This window comes from Mycteria americana, chromosome 4 (assembly GCF_035582795.1).
Source record: "Mycteria americana isolate JAX WOST 10 ecotype Jacksonville Zoo and Gardens chromosome 4, USCA_MyAme_1.0, whole genome shotgun sequence".
NCBI classification, from domain to species: Eukaryota; Metazoa; Chordata; class Aves; order Ciconiiformes; family Ciconiidae; genus Mycteria; species Mycteria americana.
This window is the reverse complement of record NC_134368.1, coordinates 52,206,625-52,221,955: the sequence shown is the minus strand read 5'-3', so window position 1 is coordinate 52,221,955 and position 15,331 is coordinate 52,206,625. Positions and strand designations below refer to the sequence as shown.

Here is a 15,331-nt window from a genome sequence, read left to right as displayed (position 1 = left end):
CAGTAGAATGACCCAACCCCCCAACCCGTGTTCAAGGGCCAAGCAAAATGTCTGGGTTATGCTCTGTTGTTCCACACCAAAGAATAGGTCTGCGTGGGTTTTTTGGGGCAGAATTTCCTCTGTTGGCATTATATGTCGAGGGCTCGGTAGCAGAATCGCTTTTAATTAGCACACGTGGCAGTTGTTTAAATGTGTGTTTCTAGTGATGCTGGTGAAGAGCCACTAAACAGATGGGGGGAATCCATGTGGGGGTTCAGATCAGAACTAACTCAATTGAAAAATTAGGAATCATTCCCCAGTTGAGTGGGTATGAGTGCTAAAGACAGTGCTCCGGTGTGCAGATTGCCTTTCCCAGTTTTTGGATAGTGAAGAGCCAAACAGATTTGCTCTGCCGTCTTTATTTCATCTGAAACTGTTCACCAAGTAGTACATCCCATCCTAAAAACGGGGGTTGGTTTTGTTCCATTATTTGGTTAGTTGTTCTTAAATAAACTCTGAATCTAAAAAAAAGAAATGTGACCTGCCCAATTGTATATACTGGTTTGGCTTGCATCGATATTTGGAAAAGGAGAGAAGAGAGTAACAGAAGTTAGACAAACAGATGCCCAAAGCCATCTGCTCCCCTCCTCACGGTCATTAGACGCTCAGCTTGGAGTAGCTCTCCTTTCCTTCAGGACTACGTTGGCTGGCTTTAAAGTGAGCGCAAAATGAAGTGGAGACATCTTGTAGGCGGTCACAAACTTCCACAGATTTGCAGTCTAGGTTACATAAACTCGGTACTTCTCAAAAAGCTTCGCAATCGTTAGCCTTGCTGGAAAGCCATTTTGGAGTGATGCAGGGCTGCTATCACAGATTGCAGCTAAGAAACTCGGGATCCTTCAGGGGCAGGATCACGGCTGCCCAGGGCCGGCTTAACCTAGCAGACTGTATATCTGTGGTTGGACAGAGCCCAAAGAGACAGTATAAAGATAATAAATTATTACTATCTGGAAGACATAAAGCCTAATGAGTAAGTAATAAGTCGCAGCATCTTCCTTTTCTTAGAAAAATAGGCTGGCTGTATTTGTTTTAATTTTCCTTTCACTGAGCATTTTCCTCCTGTTGCTCTTTCTAAGTACCCTAAGGTGCTGAAATGTAGGGTTCATTTTAGAGAAACTAAGGAAGTTATACCGCTGCCATTCAGGCTGAGAGAGAGAAGGAGAGGAGGGATGTTTTCTGGAAAGGGCTTTTGCTGATTTTGCTAGTGGGTAGGGAGGGTCTGGAACAGCGGAGCGATGGCACAGCTCCTTCCAGCAGCGTCTCCCAAGTACCGTAGCGAAGGAGACCCCACGGTGTGCCTGCAGAGACGTGGGCACACGGCGTCATCCCTCTGGTTAACAAAAACCCTAATGTTCAGAGTGTCGTGCCTCCTGAGTCTCGTACCTGTGCTTTGCTGGCAGGATGAGCTGGGGAAAGCCTTTTAAACAAGCATAGGTAGCCTGCAATTTAAAAGAAGGCTGGGGTGGGATTTCATCACTGGCCACCACCACTCTGCTGACACTGACAGGGAACCAGCCTTTGACCTCTAGCAGGATCCAAGCTGGGCAGTGCTAAGTCCTTTTGAAAGCCCAGCCAAAAAGCACATTTGGAGATCGCCTCCTATTCGAAGCGATGGTTTCTCTGCAGTCCTGGCCGGATTTCAACCTGGATAACTCTGCTGCACCTGCTTAAAAGCCCTCCCCAGAGTTTCACTGGGTATGGCATGGGCCCCTCCTGTTCTGCCGTGCTGCAGTGCTCCCCTTCCAGTTTCATACCACCTGCTTGTAAGTTGATTTCTAGATCATCTGTGCCTCCATTTATTAATCGAGCTGGCTTCCTTGTAATTATTTCAGAGGATCTAAATGTGAAAGCCGTAAGTATGTGCACAGCCCTGGTGCTGTACGGTGCAGTAGCTTCTCGTGGTGTTTATCTGCACCACCCAACAGGTTGTTGTCCCTCCATATTCCTTTTACCGGTGAGGTTTGGGTTCATCCACGTTAGTCTGAACTGACCTGTTGCCCCCTGTGAGCACGTCCTTGTCGGTAGTGGAATTAGAGAAGGGCTCTCCGTGAGAAGAAGGGGGAACTGGTGCTCAGCAAAGGTGTGGGATCCCCTCAGGTCACAGGGTGGATCCTGGGGGAATCGGATCTGTTCTGCACATAGGCACAACAGGCAAGGTAGCACCTTTCCTTCCACAGGTGGCTTGCTAGAGGATTTCATCACAGTGAGTTTATTTTGTGATCTCAAATTTCCACACAAAGTCTGCTCTCCTTCCCATTTATCCCTGCTTTCACTTCGTATTTCTTTTTTTTCCCTCCCTCTTGGCATGTCATTATGTCTCCATTAATATATCAAGAGCAGGGCAGCTGTTGTTGCTTTGTCCCTAGTACTGTCTTCTCCATTTGGACCTTGGAATTGCGAGATCCTTGAAATCTGTGTCTTGTATGTGACTTTTAAGCAGAATCAGGTGCTTCACTTTCCCCCTTGCCTGCAAGTATTTCTCTCCAAGCTGTAAAATCAAGCTGTTCTGGATACTTTTTCTTAAATCTGACTGTTGCTAACACTATGTTTCTTTCATTAACAGATTAGGTTTACAGGAAACTTGTTGCCGACAGCCTGCCCTGTCGTACCCACCGCCCGGTGAGAAAACTCCGAGGAGAAGCTGAGGGCAAACCACATCTCGGAGACAGTCCATGGGGACTGTACCAGATCCTGTGAGATCTGCCAAGCTTTCCCTGGTCACAGCTTCTGCGGAGGAGGACCACCTGGGAGACCTGCAGCCTGCTAAGCACCAGCCCCAACTACTCAGCGGAGAGAGGACCAGCAATGGCTTCCCCTGCACGCCGTCTGGCTCCGCTGGAGTCTGCTTGTTCAACCTGAAATGCACGGCGTCTGCCAGCCCACAGAGGTGCGAGCAATGCTGCGAGGACGATGCTAGCCAGCAGGAAGCCTTCCCTCCCGGGCTCGCCAGCCAAGCCGCGCAGGGGCGTCCTGCAGCCGTAGGGCCTGCTGGCTGCTCCCGGCCAGCGGGCACCCAGGGACCGGCGGCAGGAGCCCCCTTGGCGGGGCGCGGGCCAGAGATGATGCCAGCCCCCCAGAGCTCCCGGCAGTTTGTGCAAGGCAGCCAGGCGAACACAAGCTCCCTGACGCAAATGGATGACTCTGCCTTGAAGCCTCAGGGGACTGATGATCAGCCAGCACTTGAGGTGTTAAATTATTCTTCCCCGGGCGACCCTATTAGAGGTAATGAGTCCTGTCGTACTTCTCAGGCAAACGTTCTGCAAAGAGGGGAAAAAGACAGGGGAGCAGAAAAAACTGGCTCTGCTGCGTGTCAGTCAGCCTCGCCGGCAAGGCACGCCAAAGCTGACCTGGGGAGAGACCCACAGACCAGTTTGGAAGCAAAAAGCAGGGCTGCAGACGCCGCGCAGTTGCGTCCCACGGATAAAACTGAAGCGGTGCAGAGCAGCGAGGCACCAGCCCAGTCTAGCCACGAGAGCTCGCATCCCATACGCAACGTGGACGCTGAGCCAGGGAGTCCAGGCCCCACCCAGCTCTCCAAATTCAGAGAAACGGGTACAATGACGGTTCAGCCAGAGAGCAGCTCTTTAACTGAGGAAGCAGTAAGCAGGACATGGCGAGATGCTGAGGTTCAGGCTGTGGCTACTGTGGAGAGCAAATCGGCCTCCACCAGCCCCAGCATCCTTGCTGCCTTCTTAAAAGGGAATCCTCCTTCAGAGGAGAAGGAAGAACTGCACATCATTTACCAAGGAGGTATGGGGCTGAGCCAGTCTGCACTTACTGACAGTTTCTCCTCACAACAGAAGTCCCCATGTTCTCCTGGTATCATGTCAAAATCGACGGTTGTTACGGCTGTGACCGCTTCAGCCCAAACCCAGCCTGTCAAACTGCCCGGGGTCCCATCTGACGTGGTGTCTCCAGCCTCAGCAATTAATGCAAAATCTGCTCTCCCCTCCTCCCCTGCAGCCGTTGCCTCCCAAGGGACACCGGTGGGTAATGCCGAAATGATCGGTGCAGCTCGGGACGGCCAGGATGCTGCTCAGCTGCCAGCGGATGCTCCGCTCCCACTAAAGCCCATCCCCGTTGAGCAGCTTGCAGTTGACTCCAGCAATCAAACTCCAGCACAGTCTGGGTCTGGCGCTGGTGAACCAAGCACCACTTGTGCTGCCGCCGTCCCAGGAACCGAGAACAACGTACGAGAACTCGTCCATGATGCGGGAAGCAGCCGGTTACCTTCACTCTGTAGCACAGACGGTGAAGTCAAGCAGACGGAGGTCCTGGGCAGCTCTGAGCAAAAGCCTGTGCAGTGTAAGGGTGCGAGTCAAGGGGGGGCCATTCCTAATCAATCTGTGGTAAAACCAAAGGAAGAAAACTCGGTGGTGCTTGATCCTAAAGGAGGGATGAACACTAGCAGCCAACCTGCTGCTGTCCGCATAAAGGCGTGCTCAGAGGATGCAGGTGAAAAGGAGGAGAGCAGAGGCCAGGGAGACGCTGGCCAGGCTCAGACGGCCGGCGGCCAGAGCCTGCGGGCAGGACTGACGCCTGAGTTGAGTGCGAGCTCTGCACGTCTCACCCCTCCCTTGGAGGCATCAGCAGCTCCTCAGCAGCAAAGCCTCCAGGCCACGGAGTCCAGATGCGAGCTTCACACAGCAGCCTCTCCTGCTTCAGCTCAGGCCCTGCCAGACCTGGCGGAAAACAAAAAGCAGCCCACCCCGGCCATGGAGGCGAAAGTGCAGGTGAAGCAGTCCAAGCACGTCAGGGATGTTGTTTGGGACGAGCAAGGCATGACATGGGAGGTTTACGGTGCTTCCCTCGATCCAGAATCCCTGGGAATTGCCATCCAGAACCACTTACAGAGACAAATACGGGAACACGAGAAACTGATCCGGGCCCAGAACAGTCAGACCCGGAAATCCATTTCCTCGGATACATCCTCAAATAAAAAACTGAAAGGGAGGCAGCACAATGTGTTCCAGTCCATGCTGCAGAATTTTAGGCGTCCTAATTGCTGCGTCCGACCCGCTCCCTCTTCTGTGTTAGACTGACGTGGTTTGCAGGGGTGCGTAGATGTCTGCGGTGGTAGAGAGAATCCCTCCCCTCAAGTCTCGAGTCCTGCTGTTCAGTTGTGTTATTGGGGTTGTCATGCAGCAACAGTGGAAAATTATTCCCCTTTGTTTTCTGAGTAGCCACGCGCTCCATCACGCCGTTATTACTGCCACAGCCGGTGTATTTCCACATTATGCCCCCATCCCGGCTACTCTCAGATGAAAAGCTAGGCACTTAGCAAAAGCACAAATTTAAATTGCCACCTTGCTGCAGGGAGAGCAGCACCTTCCGATAAAGCAAGAAGCAGAGAGAGTGTCAGAATTGTTACGGGAAGTTTTTTGCGTGTCTCATGAGGTCTTATACGAAGAGGTGGACCGGGGGAAGCTGGGTGAGGTGAAACTAAGGTCCAACAGCTGTAAAGACCTAATGCCAGACAACTTTCCTGGTGTGTAAGTTACCCACGCTGAGGCAAGTCCATGAAAAAGCTACGGACGCTGGTCACTGAGCAGTCTCACTTCTGTTGATACTGCGGGGCACCGTTCCCCTGTGAGCCCCAGAGAGCCAGGTCTTCCCCTCCCATTGAAATGGAGAACCAGGCACAGTGAGGATCAAGGCTGAAGGATTATCTTTTTGGGAGAAGTTAACCCAATGGGATTTTGATGGCTAGAAGGGGAGGTGAGAGAGGGATACGTTCTGCGGGCTTTTTCTCCCCTGCACCAGCCATGCTCAAGGTATGAGCAGGCGATGCACGCGGAGCAGGCGAGGCACGAGAGGGCACGTCGGTAGACGTACCCGCATCCGACGGGACGGTGCCCTCGCTCGCGCTGTGCTGCTCCAGCCAAGTCTCTCAAAAGCCGCGAGCCATTCTGGCTGCTCAGCCGGGGCGGGCAGTGCCGGCTCCCCGCCTCCGCGGCACCGAGCACCTCTCCTCTAAACCACTCTCTAGAGCGATGTGGATCTTTTTTCTCTCCCTAGATGCACAGTAACGTTTTCCCGTAGGAGCAGGCTATCCTGTGCGTCTGGGTCCGTGAGCCTACACGCCTAGTGTGTTACGCTGAGTTTTTTCCTTTTAAGTCCTTAGCCAAACCTACCTTTTTTTGCAGTATTTTGGTGCTTTTCTTGCTGCCTTTCATAAATTGGATACCATTTATTTACCCTGTGCGTATTTTGTTTTACCTAATGCTCTCTATATTATAAACCATTATATTGTTAACTTGAAACATTTACTTTACAGAATTACTGAAATCTTGAGACAATCTTTGCTGTATTTCTAATGTTAGAAAAGTTGTAGAAACTGCTAATAAAAGGTAGCTTAGTGACTGTTTCTTCAGAAGTGTGATATACAATAATGCCTCAACTGTATGTTGGTCACATTTCTCACCTTAGTATTTTTCAACCTGGGAAATGTGTTTCCCGCTAGCTTTTTATTCTGTCCACTAGAGTTCATGATGGGAGGACTGGGGAACTCCTGCAGTTTGTAGAAAATGTAGTTTTCAATCCTGCAAAGCACTGAGGATTTGGGTATTGTAATCCTGCAGAGTACTAGAGTTAAATAGGGGTTATTTTTATTCCATTAAAGATTTTTCATGAACCATGATGAAAATTTATTTCTGTCTCTAGAACCACGGACCAGAATTACTCTGTAGATCTTACTCTTACAACTTACTCTGTAAATCTTACAGGTTTACACAGTGTAAATGAATACTAATATCCTTTTTTTAACTCTTTTTTTTTTTTTTTTTTTTTTTCTGTGAAGCAGACCTGAGGTGGTCCCCTTTTATTTCGTAGGCCAGACTTTTTGAGTATATCAAGTGCCAAGCCTTCAAAGCAGCTGTTTGGGGGCAATTTTTCCCCAGCAGAGGGGTAAAATACTGCAAGATACAGTATTTTAACCCAGTTCAATGGAACATGTTGCCCCTAGGCGTAGTACTGAATTGACTCCTAGTTTTCCTCTGGCATATGTTTGGGGCCTTTACGGCACGTCCTTGTTCCATTTCTGTATGTTATTTCAAATCCTCTCCCACTTGATGCTGAATTGCTGATTCTGAAATGCCATATTAGAGAGTGTCTTCCCACCTCTGCCTACCAGGAGGAAAGTCTCCTGCCTTTTTTCTCTTAGTACTACTGTTTCCATCCCCTTCCTAGCAGTGTCCGAGATGTGCGTTCCCTGTGAAATTTTGTGTGGGATTAATATTGGCAGTCTCGTTAGGTCAGGTTAGTTGACAAGTTCGGTGTCTCGTCCCACATTGTGTCCGTGTCAGCCCTGAAGAGGTTCCCCGAGTTGTCCGCAGTGTTTGCTGTGTCCTGTCCAGGTCCAAGGCTTTGCGCTGCTCCTTTTGCCTCCCTTCTGCCCCCTCGCTTGCCAGCTGCTGCCCAGCCTGTCTTCCTGCGAAACAGCGTCCCTTGGCTCAACTCGTGTCCCTCTCTCCGCTGTCCCCTCGCTGTAGCGTTGTGAGCCAGCTTACTCTGAACTGTCCCTTTACAGATATGCTCAGTCTGAATATATAAATGGATTGTCATATTTTTTTCCAGAGGAGAATAAATGTCTATCGCGCATTCACCGATTTCCATGAACTTTATCCTTTAGCTTAAGCTCTCCAAAATATTTCTAGCATATGGGTATGAGTCGCTTTATTGAGACCAAACTGGGCTTGGCAATACATGAGCAGGGTGCTGGGCCAGCACTGGAATTAAGTCTTCTTCGTCAGGAATGGGAGTTCTCTCCTGGTTCCCTGCAGCTGCTTCCAGCTGTGAGTCTTCACCAGTCGGTCCACCCACGCCTCCCTCCCCACCCCAAACACCTTTCTTCCAGGAAAATTTCATCAATACATACGTACCACAAAACGCCGGCGGGCAAGTTACTAAGTGGATGCATCTGAACAACTGCATGGGCATAACTGGAAAAAACGTAGTGATCAGCAGAGCGCTGCGCTTCTGTATTCTGGGGAAACGCGAGTGCAAAGACAAACTGCAAAATCTTGGTGACGCTGCCTGGTGGGCACAGAAGTCCTGCAGGCATGCGTTTGAAGCCAAGCAATAACGTGCCAAAACCCAACACACAAAAATGAGTCGATAATCACCAGCCCATCTCATGGAAAATATTTTAGGTTTTCACTTTGCCTTGCTAGGGCAGACTGTAGGCATCCTGCTAGCTTAATACTGCTAATTTATGCTTTGTCCTGCGTACCATGTCTAGATGATGATGTGAATCCTCGTAGGGACGATGCATCTTTCACCAGCAGCAACACAGAACCATGTTTTGGGTAGCAATTAGCAAATATTATGCATGTGAGTGGTCTTGTAGTAGCCAAGAAAGACTCTTCTTGGTGTCATGTCAGTGTCGAAAATGAAAGTGTGCTTGGAGCAGCGGTATGGCAGAGAGTAGGAGGAGGTGATCTCTGTGCCACCACCCCGCTCTTTTTCTCTGCCCAGTGACTCAGAATCACATTGCAGTGGTTGGATGGTTAACAACCAAGGAAATCCATTTGGGCTAATAAAAAGAGGGTCCAGAACAGAAAGTCCTTTCTTGTTCCCAAGAGTAAATCTGTACCAAAAAAAAAAGACAAAGACCTGCACTGCAGCCTAGCTAGTTGAAGTAACTCTTAAATTCAGTTTGTTGCAAGATGAGACGTTTTGGGAAACAAGCTAATTGTCGGGAAACTCTTCCCTCTTGATTGCATCTTCTGGGAAGGTTGACATGGCCAGAACCATTAATAAAAGCAGTGAATGAGAATGGAAGAGTTAGTCCTAGTTTCTCTTCAGGAGCTTTCCACTAGGAAAGATGAGAATAAGCATGTTTCAGTGTTGCCAATACAAAACCTGAGTTGAAGGAGAACCTCATTGCAGGCAATTTGCAATATAACCTGGATTTTGTGTGAGACTGTGACATCCACCGCTGTCTGTGCGCGCTTGGTTGGTGTCTGCCGGCTTTGTGTTGCCTGGGCACAAGTGCTGAAGTCCTGCCTCGTTTCTGCTGACTTGGTTTGGAAAAAAGAGTGGGGAAAGAGCTGGAGGAACAAGGAGGAGAATATCTGTCTTCTCCGTCTCAGGCGAAGAAAACCTTCTTTTAAATATACAAGAAGGAATTGTCGAGAAACGTGGGGAGGGACCAAAAGAGAAGTAAAACGAAGTGGATGTAGGTGCTTCACAAGGAATTCCCATTCCTATGTCTGTAAAGCCAACGTTTTGTTTAAGTTTTGCCCATTTGTTCATTCTGAGCTCGCTCGCACATTTTTCATATTGTTGGTGTCCCATGGCTTTTAGGAAAATGAACATTTCCAAAGGCTGTATATTTTGCTAGTATGTATAGATATACCCAAATATGGTTCAACAAAACCACTAGGCTAACAACCTCAGTTTATTACTGCTACTACCATGTAAGAGCTTGAAAAATGCACTGTTTGGAGAAGCATATTCAAGGGGTTCAGAAAAGGTGAATATGTGCTCTAAAGATAACACTCGCTTTTATCTTGAATTTCATGACTATGTTGAAGTGTTAAAGTTAGAAGTGGAAATCTGAATGAAAATCAGTGTTGAAGTTGATGGAAGATTCAAGTTTGATGTGACTGGTTTTCAGTTCGGAAACTTGAAGGAATCTACCGTCCCAGTGTTTCATTACTTAGCTCAGTATGTGCACGGTTTGTATGAAAGTACAAATTTTATTAGCTTATTAGCTCCATTGTCTTGCTCTGTGTCTATCCTTCTATACCTTTTAAAAATGAATGCAAAAGGTTACCAATACAGAGTAAGTCTTTCACACCCAGCTTATGGAAATGGCTGCTCTGAATGGGAGACGACTGATTGTCAGGCTCCATGGTCTTAGAAAGTTAAGGGCTACGGTCTGAAGAAAACTCTCCCCCCACCCCCACCCCCTTTTTGTAAAGTCTCAACCTCTGCCGGTTTATTTTTCGGTGACTCTGTGATGCCTGTATGAGTGGTCAGTATTTTCAGTCATCCCAAAGACATGCAGGTAGATCCTTATCCAAATGCTGCACGCTACCAAATCTCTCTGGAGTCACTGGATGCTGCAGTGGGCCATGGGCCTGAAGGTCAGGTCCTGTACATTGAAATGGCTGCAATGTTCTCTTAGGGGCCTAAATTATCCCACTTGAGTCAGTGTAGATGTTTAAAAGAAAGAATGAAGTATTGCAGCTGAATTGAGCCAAACTGAAACTAATATAATCCTTTTTTTTTGAAACTCTGAGATTTATTGGTTTTTCTGCTTTGTGCTTTTCTGAGCAGCTCTTCCTTCCCAGAGTTTATAATGTCGATTTTGCATCAAATCCTGGCAAGGAAGATTTTGCAATGTGAAACAAATCTTTCATCATTGAGGCTTCTTTAAAGAAGAAAATTATATTATTACTGAGCCCAATCACACAGAGAAGAAATATTTTTTCCTCTAGGAAAACATTTGCTGTAGGTAAGCTTATGTGTGCGTGTGTCCATGTTTAAAAGGGGTGTACATGTGTGCAGGTCTCGTGCATTACTCATAGTCTAAGATGATTTTTTCCCTTTGCCCTTCTGATTGAATGCTGGAGGCTTAGCATTTTCCACAACTTTGAGGAAAGTTTAGATCACTCTGCAATACAGAAACAAGGATTTTCCCCTTATCTGGTCTCTAAAAAAATTCCCACAGCCCTATCTAAAAAAACCCACCAGTTGGCCAAGCTCTGTGTCTAGACCGTCAACAGAAAGTGCAGTGGCTGGGGCGTACAGAGATGCACACTGGCTCCTGAGCTTGGTGGAAATCCACACTTGTATGTACAAACTGGTTTCTGCACAAAGACTATGGGTGATAGCAAGCATCCGAGCTCATGAGGAACAGAATCACATCAAATGAGTCCCGTTTGAAATACCAGACCTTAAGTTTTTGTTAGCTTTCTGCTTAGACTGACACTCTCTGGAGTAGAAATAAATGACAGTTCTGCCAGCAAAGTCTCCAGCAGTTGTCTGCTGCAGAACACGAGTCTCAGATGCTTCTCAGCAGCTCTGCTACAACAGGCGACCCTTCTGCTGGAGGGTCCTCCTGACAACACTTCCCTTAGCCCAGCCCATAACCAATAGTTTCAAGTACATCAAACGCATGTTTAGACACTGCCCTGAGGAATTTCAGTAAAATGGAAGAGAAAGATCCATGCATTCATGGCACATAAAATCACATCTGAAGTCTGAAGTTAAGGTCTCAGTTGCACACTGAAAAGCACTGGGAGTTTCTACCCAGGGTTAAAGGGAGAGAGGGTGGGTGAACTTTGAATTCCTGGCTGTTGCAAGCAGCACAAAAATGATGGCCATGAATCAGTCAGCAGCAGGAGAAAACCAACTTGGGGGCTTCTAACGACACCTGATACTGTTGTGGCTTTATTATTTTTATAGTTACACTGACTGAACGTGATGTACTGTACGAAGTAAAGCTAGTATTAGGCTTCCAGGTGTACCGTGGCATTCATTCGAGACATACCAACAGAAGTTTGCATGTGAAGAAGTCTTACAGTGATACTAAAGCAATGTTACCCACCCGATCGAGTCCCTTAGGAATTTAATGTTCTGCTGTTTTACATCTCCTGGTTTCCATGCTGAGTACAATAAAATGAACACTGTCTTAATTATTCTGGGTCTCTGTTTGTAGGCTGACATGGGAAAAGAAAGGACTTTTAAGTGTGGCCGTTCTGGCTAAACCTGTGAACGTAAGACAGAGCAGCTACAGAGGTTCAGGCCTGAGACCTGGCGCCTTGCACAGCTCGGTGCAGTGGAAGCCACCACGCACTGTCCCTGAGAAGGGGACGCCGGAGAAGAGACCCATCTGCTTCCTTCTGTGTAAGTGCCGTTGACTTTTCACAGCTGTTCATGAGCACGGGCTTTTCTGCCACGGCTGCTACTCTACCCTTTCGCATGAATTCCCTCAGCCTTTCAGCAGCCCGTTGCCACACAGCGACACGTTATTCATCCAGCTCAGCAACCCAGGAGCCGAGGTGGAGAGGGCAGCGTTTTAACCCTGCGGTGTCACTTCTGTAGCAGATGGTCACCACCATCCACCAGCGTGCCCGCACACCACACTCAAAGCCGAGATCATCAGCATCAGAGTAACCTGGACCGTTTTCCTCCCCACAAAGAAATAAAGTTTTATCTCATGGTACAAAAGAGCACAAGATAACAGGCGATGGCAGTGAAGTATTTTGATCCGGTGGTGTTACAGGTATGGTATTTCCCTGTGCCTGTCTACTAGGAGAGGGCTTGAGGACCCCACCTCGGCGTACTGTTTCCTATGGCCAGGGGAGAGGAGCGGAGCAGACCCTGAGATAATGTGGTTGCACAGCACCTCTGCTACCAGGGACGTTCTGGCTGCTCACCCCGAGCTGGGACCCTCTTCCCAGAAGTAGTTGTTTCTCTTGCTGTGTTCCTGTACTTCTTGTGCCTTGTGGTTAGCTGCTAGGGTCCGGGCTGCTTCAGCAAACTGCCCAGTGCTGCGGGCAGTCGTGCAGGGTATTTTGTTAATGAGCTTTGCTGGATTCCTTGTTGTATGGTTCAGGTTCCTGCGTGCCAGCGGCTGCCAAAGATTAGTCCTGAACCCAAACTAGCAGCGGCAGGGTGTTTCCCTACGGTAGCTGGGTTTATCCAGCTGCGTGCTGCAAGCGGCAAGCTCTCTTTGTAGGCAGGAAAACTGAGGTCTCCCTTTCCTACTGCATCCATGTAGTCTTGCTGCAGCAGGGACAAAGCCTAGAGATCCCCCGCTCCCAGGGGACTGACCCAGCAGAAAAAGGACCAGTGCAGAAAACAAGCTAGCATCCTGTCAAACCAATAACCACCGGTGTACATTTTCCATCTGACACAGATTTTATACCGTATAACATAGAGGCTTCAGTGAGATAGTGCCTGCATATATAAAGAATAAGCCGGGCTTCTTGTTCATGCATCAGTTGATTTCCTGAGGATGTGAGCTTTCCAGCCAGCAGCACTACATCCCGGGGTATCTGCGTCGCTGGGTTAACCAGCTAAATAAGCCGCCGTGCCTTGAGGGATTCAAATGCCATCAAAAACACTCTGTGGCAGGTGGCAGTATTGTGAGTGGAAAACTTAAGATTTCCTCATCAAATTTCAAACTACTCCTTGGAGAACTATAAATTGCTAGTTTCACTAGCCAATGTTTTCAAAAGTAGGCACTTAAATCTGTAACTGGGTATTTAGATAAATATGGCCTCATTTGTGAAAAGTATAGCGTGCTCTTACCTCCTGTTGAGGTCAGGTCGTGGAGCCTTACGGATGCTTGCTATCTCCACAAAGCAAGCCACTGTTAATGAGACACCTATGCCCAGTATAGTAGTAGGTAACTCACAGTAGGCGACTCTGGGTAGTAATGACAGCCTGCACGTTTGGACCACCAGAAAGTTGTCAGCGCAAATTAGGAAATGGTAGCCTGTGCCCCATTGCTACTTGTATTTCAGCAATGGGAGTGAGGGTACCGCTGCTTGCATCGCAGAGCACCCTGCTTCCTAAAGCATTGTCCTTTGCACTTACAAGAGTCAAATGAAGTGGGATCAGCAGCTCGGGAGTGCGGGTGCCAGCCTGCAAAGGAATTTGCCTTTGCTGTGCCATCTTAGTGATGAATTAATTTCTTAAAAAAAAAAAAAAAAAAAAAAGCTTTCTAATAGCCTGCTGTGGACTGCGGCACAAGGAAGGGATTTGGGTCATTCATGCTGAGGTACTGCCTTAATTCCATAATTCTATTTATTTCTTTTCCTAATTAGAAACCTGGTCATGGCAGTGCCGTTTCTCTAAATCCACTTACATAACACCAGAAAGACATAAGCGAACTGGGCTGTTAAGGACGTGTTTCTCACAGGCTGGTGAAAACTACTCCGGCAGCTGGAGCACAACCACTTGGTTGTGCCGCCTCTTCCTCGGCGCCTGTTAGGAAATGGCTGGCGCGTAGGAATGGCTGCTGGGTTCTGCACGGCCTCCGCATCCGCGCTGAGCTGGGGACCGCTGGGCTGCATCACCTCGGGCTTGGGAAGGAGGAGAGACGAGGTCCGCCCGGGAAACGGCAGAGGTGAGGCCATCCCTGAAGCCGCTCCTCCCGCGATTTGGGAGCACCTCACATTTCTTCCCTCACGTTTGTGTCCCTTCCTTTTTTAAGGACGGTTACTGAGCTATTAATTAATGAGACAAGTTGCTTAGGGCTAGTAAGTCTTCAGGGAGAAGCCTCTGGGGAGATACTGGCTGCACGCATTGGGTTACTGGCCCTTCTGAAACCTTCTGAAGCCTTCTGGGCTCCCATTAGGGTTCGGATGCTTTGCGCGCCTGCTCTGCAGGCAGAGGCTGGTGGACAGGCTTCCTGGGCGTTTCCTGCCTCTAGCAGAGAAGGAATGGGGAATAAAGAGGGCTGGCACTTGCTCGGGTTGTATCCAAATGTCTCCCCCACCCAACGTGACCATCGTATTTTTATGTATAGCAGTTATTTAAAGGAGAAATGCTGGCTAAGAAAGCTGAGAGCTATACGGTAGTTTTAAGCAAGACATTGTAATCAGATGAGTCCTACAAACTGGGACAAATGCAAATGCAGTATGTGCTCCAATTTTGGTTAATGATGTGAAATATTCTTTATTAGGGGTTTATCTCCTTGCCTGTACTGACATGGCTCTGCACGCTTATATACTTCTCTGCTGGGAAAGTTTTCCTGGTATTCACGCTAACTTCCCTGCCACACAGCTTATGCTACAGCAGGCTATACCTCCCTCATCCACCCATCTTAATCGGTGCTCTCTCTCCTCCCAAACTCACCCCCCTTTCCAGCTGGGCCCAGCTGATGTTGAAGGGCTGGTTGGAAGAGCGAAGCAGTTGGTCGCTCACTCTCATCTGCTGTTCACTTTTCGGATGTTGCCGTGAGTGATACTAGCAACTGCCTTGCATTTCTTAACGTGAGTTCCTGTGCTTTGGGGACCTATCCTGAGATCATCAAACTGAGTGCAAACACCACAGCCAGCACATGGCTTCTGCTCCCTGGGTCAGATGTGGGTGAGTAGCCTCCTCCCCGTCTGCCACTCATCTCTCACATCTCGCTCTGCCCTTGCAAAGCCAAAGCCAGGTTCTCTGGCCTGTTCCCCCGTGGCAGCACAGGTGGAGCAGAAAGCAGTCACATTTTCTCCACTGGGTATTTCCCTAAGATGGCACACTTCCCGCAGGCACAGAGCTGCGGTAACCATCTCATAATGTCCACTCCTTTGCTTGCAGGGAGCAAATCTGTCCCATTTCTTTT

At 48.5% G+C, this 15,331-nt stretch overlaps 1 protein-coding gene across 2 annotated transcripts in view; it reads left to right on the top strand.

Moving 5' to 3' along the window:
• GPRIN3 (GPRIN family member 3) overlaps positions 1-6,406 on the top strand; it is a 31,002-nt gene extending 24,596 nt beyond the window's left edge. For both annotated transcript variants that reach the window (XM_075500574.1, XM_075500576.1), the window contains one exon: positions 2,603-6,406. In XM_075500574.1, the coding sequence (XP_075356689.1) occupies positions 2,712-5,081 (2,370 nt within the window). In that variant the 5' untranslated portion in view covers positions 2,603-2,711 and the 3' untranslated portion in view covers positions 5,082-6,406. The remainder of the gene's footprint in view (positions 1-2,602) is intronic.
• The last annotated feature ends 8,925 nt before the right edge of the window (positions 6,407-15,331 follow it).